General features: G+C 36.0%; 2 protein-coding genes across 2 annotated transcripts; both read right to left on the reverse strand.

Moving 5' to 3' along the window:
• Positions 1-1,118: 1,118 nt before the first annotated feature.
• On the reverse strand, positions 1,119-3,696 carry LOC111479994 (uncharacterized protein YwbO). The gene is made up of 8 exons (XM_023124937.1): positions 3,585-3,696; positions 2,947-3,117; positions 2,040-2,159; positions 1,892-1,935; positions 1,695-1,820; positions 1,540-1,624; positions 1,411-1,467; positions 1,119-1,324 (listed from the first exon to the last, which is right to left on the reverse strand). Exons 1-8 carry the CDS (start codon positions 3,657-3,659, stop codon positions 1,247-1,249), a joined length of 756 nt encoding a protein of 251 aa, XP_022980705.1. The 5' UTR covers positions 3,660-3,696; the 3' UTR covers positions 1,119-1,246.
• Positions 3,697-17,297: 13,601 nt separating this feature from the next.
• Positions 17,298-20,789, reverse strand: LOC111479997 (truncated transcription factor CAULIFLOWER A-like). The gene is made up of 8 exons (XM_023124941.1): positions 20,399-20,789; positions 19,353-19,434; positions 19,078-19,142; positions 18,820-18,919; positions 18,679-18,720; positions 18,115-18,156; positions 17,918-18,030; positions 17,298-17,798 (listed from the first exon to the last, which is right to left on the reverse strand). Exons 1-8 carry the CDS (start codon positions 20,581-20,583, stop codon positions 17,684-17,686), a joined length of 744 nt encoding a protein of 247 aa, XP_022980709.1. The 5' UTR covers positions 20,584-20,789; the 3' UTR covers positions 17,298-17,683.
• Between the last annotated feature and the right edge of the window lie 6,264 nt (positions 20,790-27,053).

The following is a 27,053-nucleotide window of genomic DNA, read 5'->3' on the forward strand; positions in this document are numbered from 1 at the left end:
TATACGTGATATAAATTCTTTTTTGAATTTGGTTGCATCTTGTTTATAATAACTTACTCTACCATGCATGCTATGTAATTTTTAAAATATAACATGCACTTTTATTATTGTATTAATTATTTACCGTCTATATCATTTTATTTAATTCATTTATTTCCTGAACCCATGGGAAGGACAGCCTTCCGATTGTGTAGGCGCGCTCGTGTCACTCGTACGCCGCCAGGAGCAGCCCATCAGAGCACGCGCAAGCAGGCCGCCCAAAGCCAACACCCACCATGGGCCGCACAAGGCTTGTGCATCAAAGGCCAACCATTCAAGGGTCCGATTCACGCGACAGCTCTTGCACGCATGCCCCCAATCCGCTTGCCAGCCCGTACGTCCACGCCTCCACGTGACGAAGCTCAGCCCACATTCTCCACCTACCACTTCTTCTCATTCACAAAATGCCCTCGATGATGTTGATGAAGCCAATAGGTTAGCAATGAACCTCTTAATTAATTGACTAGTTCAATTTCAAAACTTCTCCCGAAAAATGACCAGTGGAACCGACTGTATCAAAATGGTAATCTCTTAGCATAACACTCAATGTTAGATAACATGTTTTTTTTCACTTAAAAGTCCAAACTTTTGGACGAAGGTGAGATTCACCAAACAAAAGAGTAGGTTAGCTTTCCCACTCTCCTTACTTTCCCTAAAAAAAATGGAAACTCACAAGATCGTGGGCCACCTCGAATGGCATGAGCCACATGCGGGAGACCAATACGTACGGTTTTTAGGGAGATTCAGTCGAAAGATCGGCCGGCGCCCATCCAACTAGAGAGACTGGCAACCGAAGTACTGCCAAGTGTAGATGTTACCAGACGAACCAATGCCTCTTGCTCAAAGATAAATGAAGGATTATTCACGCCCACGCATAGGCCTAAGCCCATACCGAAAATAATCCATCCATCAATAAGCACACCACCAAACAGCTACACAGCCCAATTTAGGCCAGCTATACTCACATCACACGTTCCATTTGCTCCAGCCCCAATAGAGGGAAGCTCCTATAATTACTATTTCAATGTAATTTTCAGCCGAATTATGCCTCATAGTAGGAATATTAGATCTTTGAATCATTGTTCTGTAAATAGCAGCTAGATCCGACATGCATTCCATTATGGTAGTAAATACAAGAACAGTATGTATGGTGAGTTTAGCAAATGACTTGCATCAAATTCAAAAGCTTCACTTCAGTTTCAATCAATCACTTTCCAGCAACTTGAAAAGCTCTTAGAAAAACCTCAGGGGGTTGAGCGCCGTTCAGTTTGTGCTTCCCATTGATCTGCCATAACATTCTGTTCAGAAACACATAATAAAAAAAATCCTGGCTTTACATCAGTTGGAGAAAGTTAATTGTTTTTCACTTACTACATAAAAGGGAACTCCTGAGATTTTTCCCGAGTACTTCTCAAGCTCTTCCTTGACCTACAGTGAACCATATGTAGACATATTTAGGTCTAGGAAACCGAATAAAGCATATAGGACCTGTATTGATACCTCCTTAACTCCTTTATCATCCGACTCGAGAAACTCTGCTGCTCCTTCGACCCTCGCCTTTCTAGCACATTCCAAAAGAAAGTCCCTACAGCAATTTGACAATGTGATCAGCTCTATTACGCCACTAATACTGTAAGAAATTTCTCACCACATACCTGTCTCCAATGTATTTTCCCTGAGTGAAGTATCCAAGGCACAACTCCTCCACAAGATCATGCTGTTTGTCTAAACCTTGTTGACCTGCCAAATATATAAGCCTGTGGCTGTCTAGGGTATTTCCCCTGAAAATACGACGTTCGTGTTAGCAAAAATCATACCTCCTCAAATCCGTTATTATATGCTTCACACTTACGTCAGCCCAGACATGTCGTAATCCAGTCCAAGACCCCTAAACACCTGAAAAATTCCAAAATTTCATAGTAACTTAGTATTCAAGGGTGAAAATTTGATTAGAACAGAGCATCGACGAGAATGCTTTCAGAATTGTTCATTAGGATAACCTCAACCATCCGAGCTTCCATCTGTTCAGATTGGATTCCAAACTTACTCCTGTAAAATTCCTTCTTAACAACACCTTCTTTGGGAGCAGAAGGATTGAGCTGGAATGGATGCCATTTCAACTGCAAATTTATGTTAAACAAGTAATAAGGTTAAGACAGCATATAAACTATGACAGAATTAGAGTTTTCAACATATCGTGAATAGCATCGTCCAATTCCTATAGAACCTATCACTAAAATACCCCAACTGGAGGGTAGGGCTAAGCGGAGTGAAAAGGGTTTTCCATGAGATGAGAAATTCAAACTTGCGCAAAGTTTCGGTTCTAGTCCTACTCTATGAACTAAAACCAGTTGAAAATTAGAGTAATTAATGCACGCCAAATTAGGGTCCTTGCATCGCTCATGAATTTTACTCATACTAGTAGGAGGGCGATATGAGTTTCTACCAAATATATTTAGATATATATTGAAAATATTAAATCACCTTAGTTCAATAGCTCAAGCTTCTACATTCCACGATGACTTAATATGAGATCAGAATAGAAGAAATTTGAGTTCAGATCATTGCAACATTATGTCACCCCATTTCACACTAACATTTCGCACGTTAAGGCTCGTCCTAATATCTAAACTTGATACAGCGCACAAAAGGAAACTTAACATTTTCATGATATTTCCAAACAATATACAACTATAACAGAGGGCAGTTCTCACTCTTTATATATAAGAACACACATTTTCTCTTTACCATAAAGAGAAAAAGTAGACTAGAAGAGGAAGATCTTTTATTCATGGCTTCCATCTCTCATATGATAGTAAACCTTTTTTTAAATGATTGCTACAATGAATATATCTCAATTCTACAAAAGTTTGATGCATAAGACAACAAAAGATTAGATAAGAGAACCTCAAAATGATATTGATCCTGAGAAGCAGAGATAGCTTTGTCAAGATTTTTTTTGCCAACAAAGCACCAGGGGCAAACGGTGTCGGAGCTTATATCGATTTGAATAAGCTTTTTATCCATGCTCCTACTCCCAACTGACTCGGCCATGTTCCTGATATATTTGCACTTTCCCTAAAAACACAACCAGTCAATCAGGTTCAAACGAGACGACCACGCTGATTTTCGCCCTTCTCAAGCATTACGTACATTGAAGATTGAAACCCTCTACGATTATCACCCGAAACATTATGCAAAACCTATCATCAAAAGGTCAAACCAAAATTCCTAATGAAATTCATAGGTTCTCGATGTTTTCAATTCAGCCCAATTGAAATTACACGGCATTCAAGGGTTTTCCTAAATCCGAACAGTCAAAATCAAAGCATTCAAGGGTTTTCCTAGATTCGAACAGTCAAAATCAAATCATTGGTGCCTCTAAATTTCAGAATTTGTTGGAGGTTTCTTTTTTTTGCTTTCGTAATCTTCATCTACAATTGTTGAAATACGGAAAATGAATTGGTATGTTGAATCACAAGAAGAAGGAAGTACGACAGAATAAAAAAGTCCGGGGGGTTTGGGGGAAAGAAAAAGGAATTTACCTGGAAAAATTGAGGGGATTCAATTGGGAGTCCCTTGGGAGAAACGAACTGCAGTGGCAGTTGAATACGGAGCATGGCGATATTTTTAGCTTCTCCATTTTCAAAGTCTACCTACTACCTAACACCTATGACTTTAACAGGTGCCCAAATAGAAACAAAAAAAATGAACAACTTTCTTATCTAAAGAATATAATTAAATTAAAAAATGTTCCCGATGGTCAAGAATTTATTAGACACAATATTCAAACTAATATAGGACGGATTATAATCTTTAAACAATATTTAAATTTTTCTATCATTAATTTCTTTCTCTCACGACGTTTTTCCGCTCGTCCAATTTTTCTAATGCTTAATTATTTTTTTAATAGTCAAATAGGTGGTTGATTTTTTACCCAATGCATGACTTTTCTTAATAATATGTGACAATCTTTCCTTTGAACGGGTATGTTGTCACGATCAAATTTTTGTGGTATCGAATTTTGGACCATAACTAAAAAGACAAGACAAAAATAAATAAAATAAAAGTAAAATAATACAAATAAGATAAAATTTTGCTCAATTTAAAACAAACAACACTACAATTAAGACATAATATAAAGCAAACACAATTTTGGTGTTGTTCGAGTTTATTATAGATGAAGCATGTGTTTGGGATACAATTTCGAACAATATAAAAAGAAAAAAAAAATCCAATATACATAGACTAGACTGACGCCCGGAACGACCCCCTCTATGACCGTGCAACTCTTTGATGTTACTCTACTGCGATTGGCAATCACCTAAAAACGAGAAATGGAGTGAGTATAAAAAATAATCAATAAGTAGCCTACTTAGAGGCTCATTGTAGTCAATTCATAGTAGAATACTACATGATTTTTTCTAAGCTTTAAAAAGGTTGAGCCTACTTCTATTGCTATTTGATATTTTAGAAAGGCCTCGAATCTTCGAGCGATTCTCTTACATGTTAGACCCTATCGGTGCTTGGAAGCAAACACTAGGTGCTAACACTATGGATCTTTCTGATAACAGGTCTCATCTCACCGTGAACCAACTTTTCTATTCTCATACTTAGTAAGCTTGTATGGCTTTAACCGTTGATGACCGACATTAAGATATTATAAAGACCCGCCTAAAATAAATTAAAAAAACATAAAAGAAATCTTAGGCTCAGCTATGAAGCTGAGCCCACAGCCCTAGTCGCCACACCTACGCCTCTCTATGCACGCAACCTGAGGACTGTCGCCGCCACAACTACCTGCAGGAAGCCGTCGCTATCTCCCTTTTTCTCTGCATATTCTTTTTCTTCCTTCCTCCTCCTTGTCACCTTAACTACCATCAACTACCACGAACACCGTAGCTCATTATCGTCGCCATTGCCGTAAAAAAGAATGAACAGTTAGTTTCGTTAGGTTTTATACTTTTAGTCCAATCTCCATTCTTGATTCGACGTACCACGAATGGTTATCTCTAATTTTCAATATTGTAACCAAGGTACGAAAGTGGGAATTTGAAGTAGCAACTAATGACTTGTGTTCGGGAAAGGTAGGAATTGAGACCACTTATTCTATTAGAGAACAATGAGTGATAAAGCTCAACAAATGTTAGAGTTGTTGAGGTAGGTTTGGTCTAAGTCCGAATAAGACCTTTATTTCTTAGTAGCAATTTAGGAAAGTAGGAGACTTTCCTATTGAAACATTATATGAATTATTATGTGGATGTTATTGTTTGTTATCGTGCCTATTGATCATGAAAATAATTATTTTGGGACCGCATTTATGTAGATCATGATTTTTTGAATGAAATAAATGTGATGAGGGTTACACGTTGTATGTATCAGGTAACCAACCACTATTGGTCACATGGGTGATTGCCGAAATTTATAAACGTGATAAGGATTACACGTTATATGTATTGGGTAACCAATCACTATTGGTCACTAAAGAGTGATTACTATAAACTATTTTAGGTGAATTGAATACACGCTGTGTGTTACGAATAATCAACCATCAAGGTTTCTTGATTTTGATTGATGAACTATATAATAGTTTAAGGTAAGAACAAGGTTTTAGCATGCTGAGTGTGGGTGGAAATGATGATCATGGGACAACTTAGAGTTTTATGTTTTAATTTATTATTTAGGACTCTTCAACATTAAATTGATTTTATTATTTTAAGTTTTGTTGGAACATTCCTTTATGGAACAAAATTTGAGAATGTTATCATTTTCTTTAATTACCTTATTATTGTAAAACTATTTGATTAAATTGTATATTTTTATATTATTTAAAAAGGGTACCCAAACATTATTATTATTATTATTTTTTTTTTTGTAAATTATCTTTAGCATGTTTACATGTATTTTAATTGTTAAGTGATGATTCTGATCGATGCATGTGCGAAAAGTCGGGTCATTACATCATCTGTGTAAGGTTAATTGGTAATCATTAACATAGGCTCATAGTGTCATATTCAATTTGGGAGTAGATTAATTATTAAGTCTTGTGGTTTTACGTCCCTCTTAGATGGATTTATGGCAGCGTGACCCTATTCAAGTGGTTTGGGGTTGTTTCCACACTCACTTGAGGCACTCTTAATGAGTCAACTACTTGTATTGTCCCAAGGCTCCTCCTAGAACTAATTCATGGAATTGTGTTCTCATTTTTTCACCCGTTCCTACACTCAATAGAATCATTGACCTTGACCCAACTACTTGTGTAGTCTTAAGTCTCTTCTCAAGTTCAGTTTTCGGAATTGCGACTTCAGCCTTGATCCATTTTTATACTCAATAGAAGTACTCATCTCAACTAACTATCCATATAGTCCTAAGTCCCTCTTTAGGATCAATTTACGAAATCGTGACCTCAGTCTTGATTTGTCTTTACACTCTAAAGTAAACTCAAGTGGACTCGGAGGTTCTAGTGACACCATTTGCACTGCTATTAACCTTGTTAAGCTTTCTTACTTGCCTTGTCATGGAAGTTCACTAAGTTGTTAGGGTGTCTAAGCAATTTAGTCCTCATCGCACATTTCTAGGGCACTTTAGGCTAGCTCTAGGGGCTAATCCAACTTCTTAGAGTACTCAGGTCTAGACATCTTATCGTTGCTAAGGATATTCCTATTAATCACCTATAGAACATAACCTAATCATCCATGGAAGCTCAATTGGGAGATAACGTCCATCAATTACTCAGAGCACATATTACAATATCTCTTCCTCCATTTTAGCCCCACGAAAAAAAAATTAAAATCAACCTACATCATAAATTTTTATAAATAATTATCCATAACATGCATAATATTCTCAACAAAATTGCCCATATAGACTCCTAAACATGTATATCCTAACCACCTAAAACATGGAGGAGTTATCCTACAAGCATTTCTTTTGTTTTCTTTCTTTCTTTTTCTTTCCTCCTAATTAACTCTGATATTTTTTAGTAATTACATGTTCTAGAATTGGCGAGGCGAAGAAAGGATCATAATGCTCCTCCGAGGTAGACTTTGTATAACACTCTTAATTTTTCTTACTTAGATCAGGGACTTCACCACATACATGCCTTTAATAACGCCTTCGAAAAAATTAGTGAAACATTTAAAACGAAGTCATGAACTTATATGTTTAATTTAAAACAAGAAATACTAGTAACAACATCGTAAAAAACAAAATCTTAACAAAATTTTCCGTATAAAAATGAAAAGTCACTCATGAAACTACTATTTAAAATTAAAGCATACTTATATTTAAATAGAGGCTTGCTCGTAAACTTAAATACGTCTACCATCATCCGTCATGTCAATCATCTTCTTGTATTTTTTGAAAAGTACTTTCGGTAGCGGTTTTGTAAAAATATCCGCAACTTGATCTTGACTTGCCACATGCAGCAATTCCACACTTCCTTCCTTCACATGATCTCGGATAAAATGAAAACGAACGTCAATGTGTTTGCTTATTTCATGGTTCATTGAGTTCTTTGCCAACTCAATTGTTGATTTGTTGTCAACTTGAATCACGGTTGCACCTAGTTGCTTTAGCTTCATCTTGCTCAACAAATTTCTAAGCCATATCGCGTAAAAAACACACACACATACCAAGATGCTGCCACATATTCAGCTTCACACGTCGAGAGTGTCACGATCGGTTGTTTCTTTGAAAGCCAAGTAAATGTTGTGTTGCCCATAAAGAATACATAACCCGATGTACTTTTCCGATCGTCTATGTCTCCGCACCAATCGCTGTCAGAGTAACCAACCAACTTGTTATCTTCTGCTTTCGAGTAGAACAACCCAAGTGACATCATTCCTTGGATGTACTGTAGGACTCGCTTCAACGCCTTCTAATCTAAATAAATCGGCTCCTCCATGAACTGACTTATAATGCCGACACTTAATGAAAGATCTGGCCTTGTGCATATAAGATAGCGAAGGCTTCCTACCAAACTCCGGTACCTATTTGCATCTACTCGTACTCATTCATCGTATTTTGAGAGTTTTACACCTGGTTCCATTGGTATTGATACGGGTTGCAATTTGTCATCTTGTACTTCTTAAAAATCTCTTTTGCATGTCTCTTGTGATATAAAAATGCCCGTCTTTCCTTGTTTAACATCCAAACCAAGGAAAAACTTCAAAAAACCCAAATCTGTCATTCAAATTCTCGTGTCATTGTGCCCTTAAACTCTTCTATCATCTCATCATTGTTACCTAAAAAAATGAGGTCATCGACATAAAGAGCAACAAATATCACATTACCTCCACTCTTCTTTGTATAAAATGCATGCTCGTATGGACATTGCTTGTACCCGTTCTCCTTGAAATATGTATCGATACGAGTATTCCATGCTCACGGTGCTTGCTTCAACTCGTAAAGCGTCTTCTTCAATTTTAGTACCTTCTTCTCTTCTTCAATTTTCATGTACCCCAGTGGTTGTTCAATGTAGACTTCTTCTTCAAGCACACCATTCAAGAATGCGGACTTGACATCCATTTGAAAAATCGCCCATTTGAATTGAGCTGCTTGGAAAATGAGCAATCGAATTGTCTCCATTCTTGCAACGGGATCAAACACTTCGTCATAGTCGATTCCTGCCTTTTGCTTGTATCCCTTCGCAAAAAGTTGCGTCTTGTACCGCTCTATCTTGCCTTGAGCATTCATCTTTTTTTTTTTAACATCCACTTCACACCAATGAGTTGACTTCCTTCCTGTAATTCTGTCAACTCCCATGAATTGTTGCGATCAATCGTTTTAATCTTCTTATCCATGGCAATTTGCCACATCTTGTCTCACACCGCCTCTTCAAAGTTGATATTTTTAGCATCTGCTAGAAGACATACAAGGTGTACCTCATTTATTGAATCATACAATATCTTGCGACGATTGATGATTCTCCAACTTCGATATTAACTTCCGTTTAATATTCCAATCCATTCACTTGCTTCATTTACTCACACATCACGACTCACCATCACCTTCTTGCTTATTGGGTCAACTAGCTTGTATCCTTTTGTCTTCTCATCATAACCAATAAAAATATACCTTTTGTATTTGTCTTTGAGCTTCTTTCTTCATTGATTTGGTACGTGAGCATAAGTCACACTACCGAACACTTTGAGATGAGAAATTGTAGGCTTTTGTCCGCTCCATGCCTCTTGTGGTGTTTGATCAACTAACTTCGCATGTGGTCTTCGATTTTGCACAGCTTCTGCCCAAAATTCTTTTGGCATCCTTTTGCTCTTGAGCATTCATCGAACCATGTCGAGAATGGTCCAATTTTTTCTTTCGGCCACACCTTTTTGTTGAGGAGAAATCTCCTTATGCCTTGCTCCTTGCAATACTTCATGAAAGTTGTCGAAGTATACTCGCCACCTCTATCGGATCGTACAGCTTTGATGTGTCTACCAGCTGCCTTCAACACCATCACTTTGACCTTTTTGAACACCTCGAATGCCTCGAACTTTTTGAACACCTCGAATGCCTCGAATTTTTCTTTCAGAAAATAAACCCAAGTTTTTCGGGAGTAATCATCGATAAAGAAAATGAAATACCTTTTACCGCTGAAAGACTCGAGGGTAATTGGTCCACATATATCTATATGAATCAACTCGAGAGGTTGTTTAGCCCAAAATTCACCCATATTTTGAAACAAGGTTCTCGCATGCTTGCTGACCACGCATTCTTCACAAAATTTTCCTTCATAGTCCATGTTGGGTAGCCCGTGCACCATATTCTTCTTCGCTAACTTTTTTAGGCTGCCATGATTTAGGTGACCAAAGCGAAGATGCCATAGCGATGCCTTGTCTTCTACGTCAACTCGCAAATATTTTTCTTGTATGCTTCTTAAATTCAGTTTGTACATCCGATTTCTTTCTATCTCGACTCAAGCAACCAAATGCCCTTACTTGTCCTTCAATTGTAGCAGTCGGTCTTTTAAGAATATCAAGTAACCGTTCTCAGTGAGTTTCCCTATGTTGGTTTTGAGGTATGGTACATAATAAACATCTTGGATTGACCCTATTAAGTCATCCTTTTGCAAGTAATGAACCGTACCTTGGCCTTTGACCTCCACCTTTAAAGCATCTCCAAATGACACAGACCATCTTCAATCTTTTGCATCTCTTTGAATAGGTACTCGTGACCACACATATTGTTGCTTGCCCCTAAGTTGAGGTACCACATAATAGAATGTTGTTGTTGATGTTGACTTCATTTTGAACCATCAAGAAAAGACCTTCATTTGTTACATCTTCCAAAGCTAGGTTGGTTGTTCCTTCCATCTTTTTATCGGTTCGACAATCTTTTGCAAAATGCCCCACTTTACCACAATTATAACATTTGTTAGAGTTACAATCATTTGCATAGTGTTGAAATAAAATTTGATCTGATATCAATTTGTTGAAAATAGCAATCCGCTCTAATACCAGTTTGTAGAAATAAATGCTTCCACTCTGATACCAGTTTGTAGAAATAAATGCTCGCTCTGGAACTAACTTATTAAAATAACACTCACGAAACTGTGAAGGAGATGTCTAGAGGGGAGAGGAGAAAGAGATTCAGAAATTCTGAAGAGCCCTTTTCTATTACACTATACTTTTTAACTTTGTAACTCTTGCTCTCCTTTTTACCCTGGAAAATGAATTAATTTATAGATTTTCTAAAATCTAAAATTGGCTATCCCATAACCCCTCTCTCCTAGAAGGATTATTTGCCCTTCATTATTTCTTTTGCTTTTTCCTTCCTCAATTTCAAAAATCTTACTAAAATTAACAAAATTAAAAATTACCTTTTTTTTTTCATTTAAGTTTATTTCCAACAAAACTCCCTATAAACTTAAATGCTCTTGCCGTCTGTCATGCTAATCATCTTCTTGTATTTGTCGAAAAGTACTTTCGGTAGCAGTTTTGTAAAGATGTCCGCAACTTGATCCTGACTTGCCACATGCAACAATTCCATGTTCCTTCCTTCACATGATCTCGGTAAAATGAAATCAAATGTCAATGTGTTTGCTTCTTTCATGGTTCACTAGGTTCTTGGCCAACTCAATTGCTGATTTGTTGTCAACTTGTATTACGCTTGCACCTCGTTGCTTTAGCTCCATCTTACTCAACAAATTTCTAAGTCATATTGCGTGACACACACACCAAGATGCTGCTACTTACTCAACTTCACACGTCGAGAGTGTCACGATCTGTTGTTTTTTTGAAAGCCAAGTAAATTTTGTGTTGCCCATGAAGAATACATAGCCCGATGTACTTTTCTGATCATCTATGTATCCGCACCAATCACTATCAGAGTAACCGACTAAATTGTAATCTTCTGTTTTTTAGTAGAATAACCCAAGTGACATCGTTCCTTGGATGTATCGTAGGAGTCGCTTCAACGCCTTCCAATGTGAATAAATTGACTCCTCCATGAACCGGCTTATTATGCCAACACTTAATGAAAGATCTGGCCTTGTGCATGTAAGATAGCGAAGGCTTCCCACCAGGTTCCGGTACCTATTTGCATCTACTCGTTCTCCTTCATCGTACTTTGAGAGCTTTGCACCTAGTTCCATTGGTGTTGATACCGGGTTGCAATTTTTCATCTTGTACTTCTTTAAAATCTCATTTGCATATTTCTCCTATGATATAAAAATACATGTTTTTTTTTTGTTTAACCTCCAAACCGAGGAAAAACTTCAACAAGCCCAAGTCTGTCATCTCGAATTCTCGGGTCATTGTGCTTTTGAGCTCTTCTATCATTTCATCATTATTGCCTGAGAAGATGAGGTCATCGACATAGAGAGTGACAAGTATCACATTACCTCCACTCTTCTTTGTATAAAGTGAATGTTCATGGGGACATTGCTTGTACCCGTTCTCCTTGAAGGTTGTGTCGATACGAGTATTCCATGCTCGCGGTACTTGTTTCAACCCATAAAGCGCCTTCTTCAATTGTAGTACCTTCTTCAATTTTAGTACCTTCTTCTCTTCTCCAATTTTCATGTACCTGGGAGATTGTTCGAGATATGCTTCTTCTTCAAGAACACCATTCAAGAATGTTGACTTGGCATCCATTTGAAAAATCGGCTATTTGAATTGGGTTGCTTGGGAAATGATCAATCAGATTGTCTCCATTCTAATGATGGGAGCAAACACTTCTTCATAGTCGATTCTCGCCTTTTGCTTGTATCTCTTCACAACAAGTTGCACCTTGTATCGCTCAATCTCGCCTCGAGCATTCATCTTTTTCTTGAATACCCATTTCACACCTATGAGTTGACTTCCTTCTGGTAATTCTATCACTTCCCATGTGTTGCTGCGATGAATCGCTTTAATCTTCTCATCCATGGCAGTTTGCCTCTTCGTGTCTCGCACCGCCTCTTCAAAGTTGATATTTTCAGCATTTGCAGAAGACATACAAGGTGTACCTCATCTGTTGAGTCATACAAATCTTGCAAACTCCGCATTTTGGGTTGTCGTGGTTCATTTTCATCATCGAAAATTTCTGAGTCTATTGGTGCACTTGTTAGTGCAGCGACTGATGATTCTCCTACTTCGATATTGACTTCCGTTGAATTATTCGTCCTATTTGCTTGCTTCATTTACTCACACATCATGACTCACTATCACCATCTTGCTAATCAGAACAAGTAGTTTGTATCCTTTTGTCTTCTCATCATATCTAATAAAGATATACCTTTTGCTTTTGTCTTCGAGCTTTGTTCTTTGTTGGTTCGGTACGTGAGCATAAGCCACACTACCGAACACTTTGAGATGAGAGATTGTAGGCTTCTGTCTGCTCTAGGTCTCTTGTGGTGTTTGATCATCTAACTTTGCATGTTGACATCGATTTTGTATGTAGATAGTGCATTGCGCACCTACTGCCCAAAATTCCTTCAGCATCCTTTTGCTCTTGAGCATTGAGTGAACCATGTCGAGAATGGTCCGATACTCTCTCTCGGTCACACCATTTTGTTGAGGGGTGTACCAGGCGGTTAGAAATCACCTTATGCCTTGCTCCTCACAATACTCCATGAAAGTCGTCGAAGTATACTCGCCACCTCTATCGGATCGTACAGCTTTGATGTGTCTACCATTTTCCTTCTCCACCCTTACTTTGAACTTTTTGAACACCTCAAATGCCTCAGATTTTCCTTTTAGAAAGTAAGCCCAAATTTTCCGTGAGTAATCATCGTTAAAGGAAATGAAATACCTCTTTCCATTGAAGGACTCGGGGTTAATTGGTCCACATATATCTATATGGATCAACTCGAGAGGTTGTTTAGCCCAAAATTCAGCCTTCTTTTGAATTGAGGTTCTCACATGCTTGCTGAGCATGCATTCTTCACAAAATTTTCCTTCAAAGTCTATGTTTGGTAGCCCATGTACTATATTCTTCTTCGCTAACTCCTTTAGGCCGCCATGATGTAGGTGACCAAAGCAGAGATGCCACAGTGATACCTTGTCTTCTTCGTCGACTCGCATACACTTTTCTTGTATGCTTCTTAAGTACAATTTGTACATCCGATTTCTTTGTATCTCGACTCGAGCAACTAAACGCCCTTTCTTATCCTTCAGGTGTAGTAGGCGGTCCTTTAGGAATATTGAGTAACCTTTCTCTGTGAGTTGCTTCATACTTAATATATTGGTCTTGAGGTCTGATACGTAATAAACATCTTAGATTGACCCCATTACACCATCCTTTTGCAAGAAGTATTGTACCTCGGCCTTTGACCTCCACCTTTGACGCATCTCTAAATGACACATGACCATCTTCAATCTTTTGCATTTCTTTGAATAGGTGCTCATGACCGCATATATGGTTGCTTGCCCCTGAGTCGAGGTACCACAGAGTGTCGTTGTTGATGTTCTCTTCATCTTGAGCCATCAAGAGAAGACCTTCATCTGTTACGTCTTCCACGACTAGGTTGGTTGTTCCTTCCACCCTTTTTTCGATTCGACAAGCTTTTGCAACGTACCCCATTCTGCCACAATTGTAACATTTTTCGGAGTTACAATTATTCGCACAATGACCATATTTTTTACATTTATAGCACTGAATGTTTGATTGGCCGCCTCTTCCTCGACTGTGTCCTCTTCCACACCAATTTGCTTGGCTCGATAGTCTCTTCTCATTATAGATTTCTTCATTACTATTGCCTTGACTACCTCGACCATTCTCCCAACTTCCTTGACCTCTACCTTGAGTATTTTGAGAGTAGAGTACCTTTTCATCCTTTATTGATGCCTTAGTTTGAAGCGCTTGATCTAGTGTCTCCTCCTTCTTTTTTTTACGTTGCTCGTGTGCCTCGAGAGAACCGACGAGCTCATCGACAGTGAACATCGCTAGGTCCTTCAACTCTTCTATGGCACATACAACATTCTCGAAGTTGTCTGTTAACGACCTCAAGATCTTCTCCACAACCTGCCTCTCGGGTAACATTTCTCCGTTTCGATTTAGTTGATTTTCCACGGTCTGTTCGAGCGTAATGTAGTCAGATACATTTTCTGACTTCTTCATCTTCATGCTCTCCAACTCACCATGCAGAGTCTGGAGACACACCTGCTTGACTCGGTCGGTTCCTTTGAACACTTTTGCTAAAGTGTCCTACGTTTCTTTTGAAGTAGTTTCCCTTACAATCTTCTCAAAGCCCGACTTGTCAACAACCCGGAACAACATGTATAATGCTGCCTTATCCTTTAATCGTAATTCTTTTAGCACCTTGTTTTGCGCCCCCGTATAACCCGTGGTATCCTTCGGTTCTTCGAAACCTTCTTTGACCACCTCCCATGCGTCTTGAGAACCGAGAAGAGCTTTCATTTGGATGCTCCAATTCTCGTAGTTTGTCTTCGTCAATTGTGGTAGCGACATTTGTCCCATCATGTTTGCCATAGGCTCTGTTACCAATTTGTTGAAAGAAAATTCCCTTTGATACCAATTTGTTGAAAATAGTAATCCGCTTTGATACCAATTTGTAGAAATAAATGCTCGCTCTGGAACTAACTTGTTAAAATAACACTCACGAAGCGGAGATGTCGAGAGGGGAGAGATAAAGAGACAAAAAATTCTGAAAAACTCTTTTCTATTACAATACTTTTTAACTCTGTAACTCTTTTTTAGCATGTAAAACTAATTAATTTATAGGTTTTCTAAAATTTAAAAATAGGTATCCCATGACCCACCCTCTTCTGAAATGATTATTGACCCTTCAGTCTTTCTTTGGCCTTTCTCACTCTCAAAAACCTTACTAAAATTAAGGGCACTTTCAAAAACCTTACTAAAATTAACAAAATTAAAAACTACATTTCTTTATTTAAGTTTATTCCCAATACAGTGGGACAAAATTTGTGACATTTGTACCACTCAATGTTGGAATAATTTGATTGGTCGCCTCTTCCTCGACGGCGTCCTCTTCTACGCCAATTTGCTTGACTCGACTGTCCCTTCTCCTTATAGTATTCTTCATGATAGCTACCTTGACTACCGCGACTACGACTTCCATGACCACGACCTCTACCTTGAAAATTTTGAGAATAGAGTACCTTTTAATCTTTGATTGACGCCTTGGTTTTGAAGTGCTTGATTGAGTGACTCTTCTATCGCGCATACAACGTTCTCAAAATTGTTGGTTAATGATCTCAAAATCTTCTCCACAACTGCGTCTCGGTTAAAATTTCTCCGTTTCGGTTGAGTTGGTTTACCACAGTTAGTACATGCGTGATGTAGTCAGATACACTTTCCGACTTCTTCATCTTCATGCTCTCCAACTCGCCACGAAGAGTTTGGAGACGCACTTGCTTGACTTGGTCGGCCCCTTTGAACACTTTTCCTAACATGTCTCACGCTTCTTTTGAAGTAGTTGCACGGGTAATCTTCTCAAAGCTCGACTCGTCAATGGCTCGGAACAACATGTATAGTGTCGCCTTATCCTTTGATCGCACCTCTTTCAACCCCTTGCTTTGTGCTGCCGTATAACCTATGGTATCTTTTGGTTATTCGAAACCTTCTTTGACCACCTCCCATTCATCTTGAGAACCGAGAAAAACTTTCATTTGAATGCTCCAATTCTCGTAGTTTGTCTTTGTTAGTCGCGGTAGCGACATTTAACCAGTCACATTCGCCATTGGCTCTGGTACCAAATTGTAAAAAGCAAAAAAAAAAAAAAAAAAAAAAATCTCAATCACACTATTTTTTCTTCTGGACAAAGCCCTCTATTTTTTTCTGAAAAAAAAAATACTTTTCTATTATTCTCTGTTTTATGTCTTTTTGTTCTACATCAATAAAAAGAACCATCTATTTAGAAGCATTCACATGGTCTTCTAAAAATGAAACAAAAACTAATTGGAGCCATAAAAATTACATTATCTCCTATAATAACTTTTGGTCTTTAGACTCCGTCTTTCACTTTTCACTTTTCTACTAGGTTCTAAGTTTAAAACCCACTAAAGACAATAATATTTAATATTTATTCAACACATAAGGCCAGTCAATTTCTTAACTACATAAAAATCGTTGTAACTCAAGTTAAGCTTGCATGAATTGACCGAGTCAAATTCGAAACATTTGAATAAACCTTTTACATCATAAAAGCGAGGAAACTTACAAATGTATGTCACTGAACAAATCTAGACCAACTAAAATTATTCCGAGCTTAAAAAATGGTCCATTGACCTCATTCTTAAATACTTGATGTTCAAGGAAAACATTTTTGTTCATCCAAGACTCAAGATTCCTAGAGCTTGGTATAACCGTCACTCTAGAAATATGAAGTTAGTTTGGAGGTTCATTTTGTTACTCCTTTTAGATTTTGATTAAACTATTATGTTCATGATAAACACTACTCCCAATTAGGTTAAGAACCTTTTCAAAAATTTAGTACAAAATAAATTTTACAAGTGGTTGGCATTAGTGAGTCATAAGACAAACTAATTGAAATTGATTGAAACTTTATGAAGGAAAAATTAGAGAAGGGGTTAATATGCATTAGTTATGTGCCTTCTCAACTTCAACTAGCAAATATACTGACAAAGGGACTTCACGACTCAATGGTTCATGCGTTAATATCCAAGGTAAGAATGGATGATATCTCTTCTTACACTTGAGCACTCATGCTTTCAGTGACTATTTAAAGACATCTTCTATGTAAAAATTCGTATGACTGTTTACATCTTGTAATACTTGAATGATCATTAGCTAGGACCTCTACAATTTTTCTAACAAAGACCTCATACAAAAAGGGTTAGTCAACACATTGCATACATGTAATAAACACATTAACCGACACACCCATAAGTTCAAAAGGTATAAAAGAAAAATGGAAGTATCCACTTTTCATTTTTCTTCCATAAGTTTCAAGTTCATTTGGAGTCACAAGGGGTTTTGACAAATGATAACCCACATAATACAGCAAGGCTTTGGGATTGGGTTGACCAATTTTTGGTGTCAAAGAAGTTGTCTAAAACGTTGGGCATTGCATTATTTCACACCTTCAAAAACCAACCCTTTGCAGTGGTCTTCTCTTTTTCTCCCCTCTCCCCCATGGCATTTTATTTGCGACAATGGTGGTTGTGAGGGCAACGACGTCTGCCTGCAACGGAGAAGACGACAGACCAGTAGCTTTTTAGTTATGAGGGTTTTCAGTCACATGGCTAAGCATCCATGCTGGTATTTGGATGTTGTTGGTGCTGGTTGGCCTTGTTTCATCTTCATCTGATCCTCTCCCATGGCAGTTTACTCTACATTCAAATGAATAGTTATCATTATTTTGTTTTGGTCTTAAGATTAGGTTTCTAAATTGAGTTGGTGAAGATGGAAAAGAGTTTTGTTTTGTTAAAAAGAGTAAAGAGGCGTATACCCAATTGACAAAGAAGGAAGTGGTGGTGGCGTTGCTAAAATGTGGTGATTATGATCCAAATTTGTGAGCTCGCAATGTCCACGTTCAACCCAAACCGTCTCATTCTCTTTTACCTTATATTTCCAAATCATAAAATAAAGAACATAAGACAATAAGTTACTTAAATAAAGAACACCGAATGGGATATTAATTTATACCTTATTTGCTAGCTTCCTGTTCTCCTCTTGCAGTTCCTTTTCCTGCAACCATTTATGAACCAATTGTTGAGCATGGTTGGGGTGGAGTCCACACTGGCTAATTTAGAGAATCATTGTGGGTTTATAAGTGACGAATACTATCTCTATTGGTACGAGGCTTTTTGGAGAAGCCCAAACCAAAATCATTAGAGCTCATGCTCAAAGTAGACAATATCATGCCATTGTGGAGCGTCGTGATTCATAACAAGGTATCAGAGCCATGCTCTAAACTTAGCCATGTCAAACAAAGTATTGTGAGCCTCGAAGGTATAGTCAAAAGTGACTAAAAATACTCACTTGACTAATTTAGGGTTTATAAGTAAGGAATACTATCTCCATTGGCATGAGACCTTTTAGGAAAGCTCAAAATAAAGCCATGAGAACTTATGCTCAAAGTGGACAATATCATACCATCGTGGAGAGAGACGTATTTCCTAACACCAAATTTAAACATCATGGAAGAAAGAAATTAGAGTCATACATGAAAATGATGCCAAACAATTGGTTCAAATGTAAGTTATTCACCTTTTTGTGTAGCTTTGAAATGGATTCTTGCATTAGTTGGTTCTGCAACGAAGTAACCCCAAATGATGCTAAGAATTATAAAATTTTGGAGATGAAGAGCAAAATTAGGGCATTAAAATTAGGGCATTGTTAAGGGCAGACCTTTCTGGCTCTTATGCGCTTGAGTGATGAATCAAGTTGTTGTTCCAAGCTTTGAAGTTCTCTCAAATTCAAAGGGTCAAGCTCTTCACCCAAATAATGCCTAAACAAGTAACAACACAAACATTTATTAATACTTGAAAAAATATTTGAAGAGATTCACATCCCATTTATGGTGCCAAATTTTCGTATGATTGTCTAACAATTGTTCGTAAATATGATATCAAAATGAATAATAGTACATAAGAACTGTTCAAATACCTTAAATTCTTCTGCACAATCTCCAATCTGGCTGCAAGCTTTGGATACTCCTGACACCAACTTACCTGCCAAACCATTTTAATTATTCTTTAATATGTTAATAAGAAAAGGAGAAAAGTTCCTTCTATTTTTCTACTATTCATCCTACATAAACTGTAGTAACTCAGTACTGAAAGTAATGTTATAATGGAACAAATTAGTAATAACTAAGAATTGTGGGTCAAATGAACTAAGAAAGATATAACTAGCAATGAAGGTGAGATATGTTTATTTACCTGTGATTCAGAATCTCGATTTGAGGCCAATGGTCTCTCTGCATAAGAATATCTTTCATATTTTTCTAAGATTTTCTCCATGCTGTTTTTGGAAACCAAATCAAAGCCTTAATTATTAATATTATTATCATTATTATCACTATTAATATTATTAATATTATTCACAAATCAATGGCATTCAAAAAACAGTATGAACAGATTATGAATCACATGCATGCTTTTACATCCATCTCATGCATACATAAATTAAAACCAAATTTCATTATTAAGGTTTGACTCCTTTTTTAGTGCATCTTTTTACATGAAATTATATGATTCAAGAGACCTAAATCTCTTCCTTCGAGGTCACTAAGAACAACATAGAGATATTCAAATACTAGGTTCGAGCTACGAAGCAAGAAAACTAACAAAAAAAAATAAAAAAAACATCATGGTCTCCCGACACGTGGCTCTAGGTTTTTCACCTGTGTCCAACAAAGCCAATTCAATTTAAAAAAAAAAAAAATAATAATAAGAATAAAGAAAAAGGACCAATGGTTAATAAAACAAAAAGTTGATATAAAATTTGGAGGTACATCGAAATTCTGCTGCAACGCTCCATGTTTTTCTCCTTGTTTCAGAGCATCAAATCAAATAAATACATGTACTGTGTGTCGTCTTTGTGTCTTGTCTACTACATGCATATAATAATTTCTACACTAAATTTAACTGAAATGCCAACACAAATACAAGTAAATGAAGTAAAAATTCAAAGCATACCCATTAAATAAAAAGCCAAAAAGAGAGAGAAAAACATTATTTTTCTTGGTTGTTCTTTTGAATTTAGTCAAAAAAAAAAAAAAAAAAAAGTCTAAGATGATAAAGATTGTTTTTAAATCTTTTATTTTTGTTTACATAAGCAAATCTGTAGGCTAATTATTATAAAAAAACAGACGAATTAAAGCCTAGCAACTCGATCTAAATCGATAAATTTGAATTGAGTATGAAGAGAAAAAGATTAAAAAAAAGAAAAGAAAAAAAGAGTATGAAATAGAATGGGGAAGAACCTGGAATGAGAGGAGTACTCAAAGAGCTTGCCTTTGGTGGAGAAGACGATCAAAGCAACATCTGCATCACAAAGAACAGAGATCTCATGGGCCTTTTTGAGCAAACCAGCTCTACGCTTTGAGAAGGTGACTTGGCGGCTGATTTTGTTCTCTATTCTCTTCAGCTGAACTCTGCCTCTTCCCATGGCGGATTTTCAAACAAAATAAACCCTAACCCTAAAAAGATGGAGCTTTTTTGTTACACAACAGAAGCATCTGTGCTATGGGAAAGAAGAACAAGAAGAACAGAAAGAAGAAGAAGAAGAAGAATTGTTATTCTTATTGTTTCCTTTATTGTTGATTTGCCCTCGAACCAAAGAAGAGATTGTTGTTGCTAACGTGGGGAAGAAAGAAACAAAGAAAAATAAATAAATAAATAAATAATAATTCTATAATTGTTTGTATTTTTATTTTTTTATTTTTTTGGAGGAAGAGAGAGGATAGTACAATTGAGTTGTCGAACAATGGTTGGAGGAAGAATGAGTAGTTAATGTCTCATCCAAATTTATAATATGAAAGAGTTTGTGAGTTTGCATTTTGTGGTGGTGGGGGCCTTAAAAAGAAACTTATTTTAGTTTTCTACTTCCTTATTTATTTATTTGTTTCTTTTCTGAGTATATGAGTATACGAGCGGTGGTGTGACACTTGTTTTATTCTTGAATAAGTAAGTCAACTCAAATTTGAATAATTAATGATCGAAATGATTTATCTCATACAAAAGAGTATTTTTTAGAAAGTAAATAACTTTGGATGAGAAGGTTTGAATTATGAGGCAAATTTGGTTTTGGCACGAGTAAATACTAAAGTGGAAAGGAGTCATACACTAACAAATAAAAGGTTAGATATGGACATGGTTTAGGGTCATAATATCCCCTCTCAATTATTGGTTGAGATCATTTTCAACCAAGTATGTTTAAACTTAATTTAAACAGTGATTGGCTTCAAGTCTTCAGCACTCTCAACCAATCTCTCCATCTTCAAATCCTTTCCACTTTACCAACGAAACTGTTCTTCCGTAACCATTTATCCATAACATCGAAGAAATCATTTTCGTGCATTGGTGACAGCAGAGAAATTTGGTAGAATTCTTTAGGAGGATAATTTTGTATGACTAGGAAAGAATGCTTAATTGATTTTCTACTTCTTCCACCAATTCTAACGTACATATTTTGTTATCATTTGATGCTAGAGAGATCAAAACATATTTATGAATAAATCAACTCCAAAATTGCTTGAGCTCTTCTCGATTTTTTGGATATAAAAGAATTTCTTTCATGCTTTGCTACTACACCGCTCTCGCAAATTTCTATTGGAGGAGTGATGTTTGGCAACCCAGTCACCATCTTCTTTGAAGATAACGTATTTAATCCTTTAAAGTGTAGATGACCATACTTATAATGTCAAAGTCAATTGGTATCTTCTTTCTTCACCATCAAACTTCTGGCAATGATATTTAACGTCAATGAATATAAGCGGTTGATGGTCATCTGCATCTTAGCAATCGATCCTCTTCTCGAGTCATAAATCTCACATTCATTATATTTGGAATGTGATCACATACCCATTTTCTTGCAATTGACCGATACTAAGCAAGTTGACCTTTAGATCAGAATGTAAAACACATTAGAAATTGACTCTACAAACCCATTTCTAATCTTGATATCTACCGTTCCTTTCCCAATCACTTGGACAGTTGAATTGTTGCCAAGACAAACAGTAATATAAAAAATTTCATCCAGAGTTAAGAAAAATTCCTTACCACCTGTCATATGGTTGTTGCATCCAGAGTCTACGACTCACACACCTTGATCTACAACCTTCATAGCATGAAATGACATTAACAATGTTTCTTCTTCTCTTTTCTCCGCAAAGTTGGATTGGTCTCTTTTCTCCTTTTGGAGCCTGGTATAACATTTATTCTTGTAATGTCCAAGGGGACCACATCTGTAGCATTCTACCTTAGACTTGTCAAAATGTATCTTGTCTTTGTTGTCATAATCGTCTCTGACTAGATCTGCTTGACTTGCCAATATCTCCACTTCTTTCTCAACCACCTCTTTCATGACCTTGGTCTCTTCTTTGCCCTCTACCTCTAGAGCTTGAAGTTTCACCTGGTGTGGATATCTTTAAGGTTATCTTCTCCTCTATTGCACTCGTGCGATTAAGCTTCTACTCATGCACTATCAAAGAGCTTTGAAGTTCATCTATTTGCATCTCTTCGACATTGTTTGCTTCTTCAATAGAACATACAATGTAATCGAACTTTGGAGTTAGAGATCGCAAAATCTTTTATACAACTGCAACATCTATGATTAAATCATCATGCATCCTTATTTTACTTGCAAGACTCATAACCTTGCCAAAATAATCATTCATCGTTTCTCCCTTTCGCATTTCGAGAATTTCAAAGTCTCTTCTAACTGCTTGAAGTTGAGCATGCTTTACTCTCATTGAGCCTTGATACTTCCTCCTCATTGAATCCCAAATTTCCTTGGATGTCTTCTTCTAGTGCATCATTTCCAAGATAGTCTAATCAATGGACTGGAACTACTTGACCTTCAGGTCCTTCAACTTTGATGATGTCGACCGTTGGTGTTGAACAGCTGAAAGTACCTCGCCTTCATTTGGCTCTACATAACCCGTCTCCACCATATCAAAGAACTCATTTGATCTGAGGAAATTTTCCATCAATATCGCCCAATGATCATAGTGACCATCGAATCTCGGGATAGCGGGTTGAACGAAGTTATCAACTTGCCTTTATGTTGTCATTCTTGCTGCTGCAAGATCGCTCTGATACCAGCTGTTGGTGACAGTAGAAAAATTTGGTAGAATTCGGTAAGAGAAGAGAACTTTATATAACTATGTATGCTTAATTGATTTTCTACTTCTTCCACCAATGCCAACATATATATATATATTCCAAAGTCATGCACCTAATTAATTATGAACAAATGAACCTAGATGTATCTATTCATACATGTCCTTATACATGTATCTATAAGTGACCCTTCAACACATATATTTATTTATACATGCATCTACAAGTGACCCTTCAACATCTTACATATCTTTTGCCAACTTATCGGCTCATCACAACTAGGATCTCTTCCATTTATTTCTCGATGGTATTCACTCCTACTTCAGAGGCCTAGATGTCTTGTTGCAACCGATATCAACTCGGATAGGCTAGAAACTTGTATGAGCCATGACTTATGATGATGTATGTGAATTATATGATTTATGATGTACGAGCTATGACGTATGATGACATATGTGAATTATGTGATGATGTATGAGCTATGATGCATGATGACGTATGATGACGTATATGAGTTATATGACGATGTATAATGTCCTTGCTGTTCTTGATGTATTGGATGGCATTATGACGATTATGATGTTTATGATGCATGACGTTTACTTTAATATGATAATGTTTTCCATATCAAGCATGATGTATGTGATGAATTCCATGTTGCATCATTTCGAGAAATCGGCCTAGGACATAACTCTAAAGAGTATGAATAACGATATTAACATAAATATATAATGAGCATGTATTGCTAAAAGTAATATAGAGATGAGACTATGGTTGTGTCAGAAAGATGTTTTAAGATGAGAAATAGAGGGACCTCATGCATGTTGTGCATATATAAGCATTGAGATACTTCCCCTTTATGTTGTGCATACATAGATTGAGTATTTAAAGAATTACTCAGTAAGTAGTTCCACTATTGAGGTCGGGAAAAGTAATCGCATGCCATCTTGGTAGAACCTATCTTTTCATAAAAACATCATAGTCTTGAACTCTATTTCTCAATCCCACTTTCTTAATATAATCAACATAGGCCAACCTTTTTATATTATCTTTTTTTTTAAAATTTTATTTTTCTTCTTTATTTATTTATTATTTATTATTATTATTATTATTTGTTGTCAACGACTTCAATTTGCAATAAGACGCATGCTCTCACATTGAGGCTTAATCCAACAATCAAATCTGCCATCTTAACGCATCAAGGACAACCTTCACATATTCAAAAAGATATGAGGTCATCTAAATTATAGTCTCTCAAAATTGTCTAGACTTTCAATATGCTTCTTTATATGGACAACAAAGCATGTCGAGCTATCCCTACTCTCGAATCACCGGGTCATGTTATTTTGTTTTCTAGGGTCTCAACCCTCAACATCAACTCTTGTATGGACATCCTATCTACGGGACAACAATGTATTAATCTTTTCGACTTTGATGACAATTTCATCAAAGCAAGATTCTTAATATCAAACATTGTCAAGACTTATTGCAAATAAAGCATTTGTTCTTTAATCTCAATCGATCGGTCAACATGGAATTTTTTAAAATGTTTAATCGTAGATATGTTTATCGATTCCACTTCTAGGAGCCTAACTTGTTCTGATATCCATTATTAAATTCACACTTCTTCTCAATTCACAAAGCAATTGTGTGATACTTATCCTCGCTCTTGAGTAACTCCGTCTAACTCAAACTTTGATGTCGTGGTCTCTACCCTATTTTTGGATTATAATTTTAGAATATAGGGTTTGAGAAAGTCTTAAAAAGCATTTTGGAAAGCATTTTTTTAGAAAGTAGCTGTTATATACAACAAGTAATAAGAAACCACAATGAATGTGATAACATATAACAAAGGAAGAAAACTTTGACTCTTGGGATTTATGCGACTCAATTTTAATCTCGAACTATGATCTAATGCTTGTGAGAACTTAACCTTTGACTTATATAGGTAAAAATGACTTTTGTAGTCGATGTAATATGCCTACCATTTTGGGGACTTAATCACATAGGGAGCTAGAAATATAATTTTACGAGATGTAACTCACTCTTTTTCATACTGAGGTAAATAGATGAGTAGTTCCTTGAATATTTTCAGGATTTGAACAATGAGTCAAGATCGATATTACTTAAGGCATATGATGTAATTATAAAAGTAAAATGGACTTTTGACTGAGCTATAATCATAAACAATTCCAAAAAAATTGACTTACATATAATAATTGTATCACCAGGTACAATTTGTTCTATAATGCATAAGGGTATAATTTTAGATTTATAGTCGAGTGATGTACCATTAATGAATCAAAATTGATTGATTAATTAACTAGTCCGCTAATTCGTAGTGACACTAAAATGATTAATTTAGTTAAATGTAAGGTTTAATTTATTAGGTAAAGAAAATATAAAAGAAAAAAAATATTTATTGTATTTAATACACTAGATATTAAAATAATTAATACATATTATATGTATTAAATAAAAATATATGTTTAAAATTTGAATAAGATTTACATCAATACGATATATTGAAATATTTTATAATATTTAAATATAATTTATAAATATTTAAATATAATTTATATAAAATTAAATATATTAAATATTAAAGGAAGAAAAATATATATTGAATTTGAAGTGTTCATATAGGGAATATTTAAAAGGAAAAAATTTTCAAATAAAGGTTGAATATACTATATAAAATTTTCAAATTGGCAATGATGAGAGTTCGAGCAAAGTGGTATGATATTGATTCTCCCGTCTTCATGTGAGAAACCTCTCATTCTTTGTGAAGAGTTTGCAATGGTGCATGTTTGACTTGAGTTGTTCCTACTTATGTTTCAAGGAGTCCCAAATATCGTTGGTTGTGTCTTTCTTCATTATAGTTTCTACCGTTGGACGATCTATAGCTTGGAAGAGATAGTTTTTGGCCTTTTGAAATAACTTCTCCTTTTGTTGCTACAAAAATTCCTTGCTCCACGACACTCTAATATTCTTTTGATCTTAGAAGTTTTTCCATCAACATAAACTAGTGATCATAATGTCCATCCAACTTTAGAATCGATGGCTATACAAAACTACTCTCTATCGTCATATCACTTCTTTTATTCTGAGAAGGCTTCTACATTTCAAGGTAAATCGGCTTTGATATCAAATGTTAAAAAAAAAAAAAAAAGGAGAACACTAAATTCAATATACAATCAAAGCTGTGTGAATGTTGTGTTTTTTTTATGAACTGGAAAATCAGATCACAACTTCCTATCTATTAACGAACTAGAAACTAATTCTTTAAACATTGTAATGGACTCATGTGAGTATAAATTCATTGTAAACAATAAGAATAGAAAATATAACAGTATGGTTGAAAATAGAAAAAATAATACCTCCTATCATAGTTTTGAAATAAAATGCTCATTGTCCTATTCAACCTCCGAGTCTACAACTTAAAGGCCAAGAAAAAAAAAATTAGCTTTTTAGTTTGATTTTATAGCCTCCTCAGTTGATGCCGTCGGACCCTTTCCTTTCTAGAAACGTAAAATATGGTTTGAATATTTAAAAATATCTAATAAGTGATCATATTATTGGGGCTAGGAAAAGTAAACACACACGATATTGTTCGTGGTGGAACCTACTTTTTGTGACTATTCCTTTGACATTAATTTCTTTTTTGGGTAGAGTTGGATGCATAGTACTTATCTACACATGGTTCATACACCGCACATGAAACCACTAGGTTGGCTCGTATATGTACCCCTTAAGCCTAACTACGAGCTAGCATATGCTCATACTACTAGAAAC

Source organism: Cucurbita maxima, unplaced genomic scaffold (assembly GCF_002738345.1).
Source record: "Cucurbita maxima cultivar Rimu unplaced genomic scaffold, Cmax_1.0 Cma_Scf00005, whole genome shotgun sequence".
NCBI lineage: Eukaryota > Viridiplantae > Streptophyta > Magnoliopsida > Cucurbitales > Cucurbitaceae > Cucurbita > Cucurbita maxima.

What these genes read in the sequence shown, in the direction of transcription:
- LOC111479997 (XM_023124941.1), bottom strand. Translation starts at nt 20,583, where the DNA reads ATGGGAAGAGGCAGAGTTCAGCTGAAGAGAATAGAGAACAAAATCAGC. An exon ending in GAGTACTCCTCTCATTCCAG is followed by an intron (nt 19,435 to 20,398) that starts GTTCTTCCCCAT and finishes TTCCAAAAACAG; the next exon opens with CATGGAGAAAATCTTAGAAA. An exon ending in TTTCAAAGCTACACAAAAAG is followed by an intron (nt 18,157 to 18,678) that starts GTGAATAACTTA and finishes AAATGGTTGCAG; the next exon opens with GAAAAGGAACTGCAAGAGGA.
- LOC111479994 (XM_023124937.1), bottom strand. Translation starts at nt 3,659, where the DNA reads ATGCTCCGTATTCAACTGCCACTGCAGTTCGTTTCTCCCAAGGGACTC. An exon ending in AGGATCAATATCATTTTGAG is followed by an intron (nt 2,160 to 2,946) that starts GTTCTCTTATCT and finishes ATAAATTTGCAG; the next exon opens with TTGAAATGGCATCCATTCCA. An exon ending in CAGGAGTTCCCTTTTATGTA is followed by an intron (nt 1,325 to 1,410) that starts GTAAGTGAAAAA and finishes ATGTTATGGCAG; the next exon opens with ATCAATGGGAAGCACAAACT.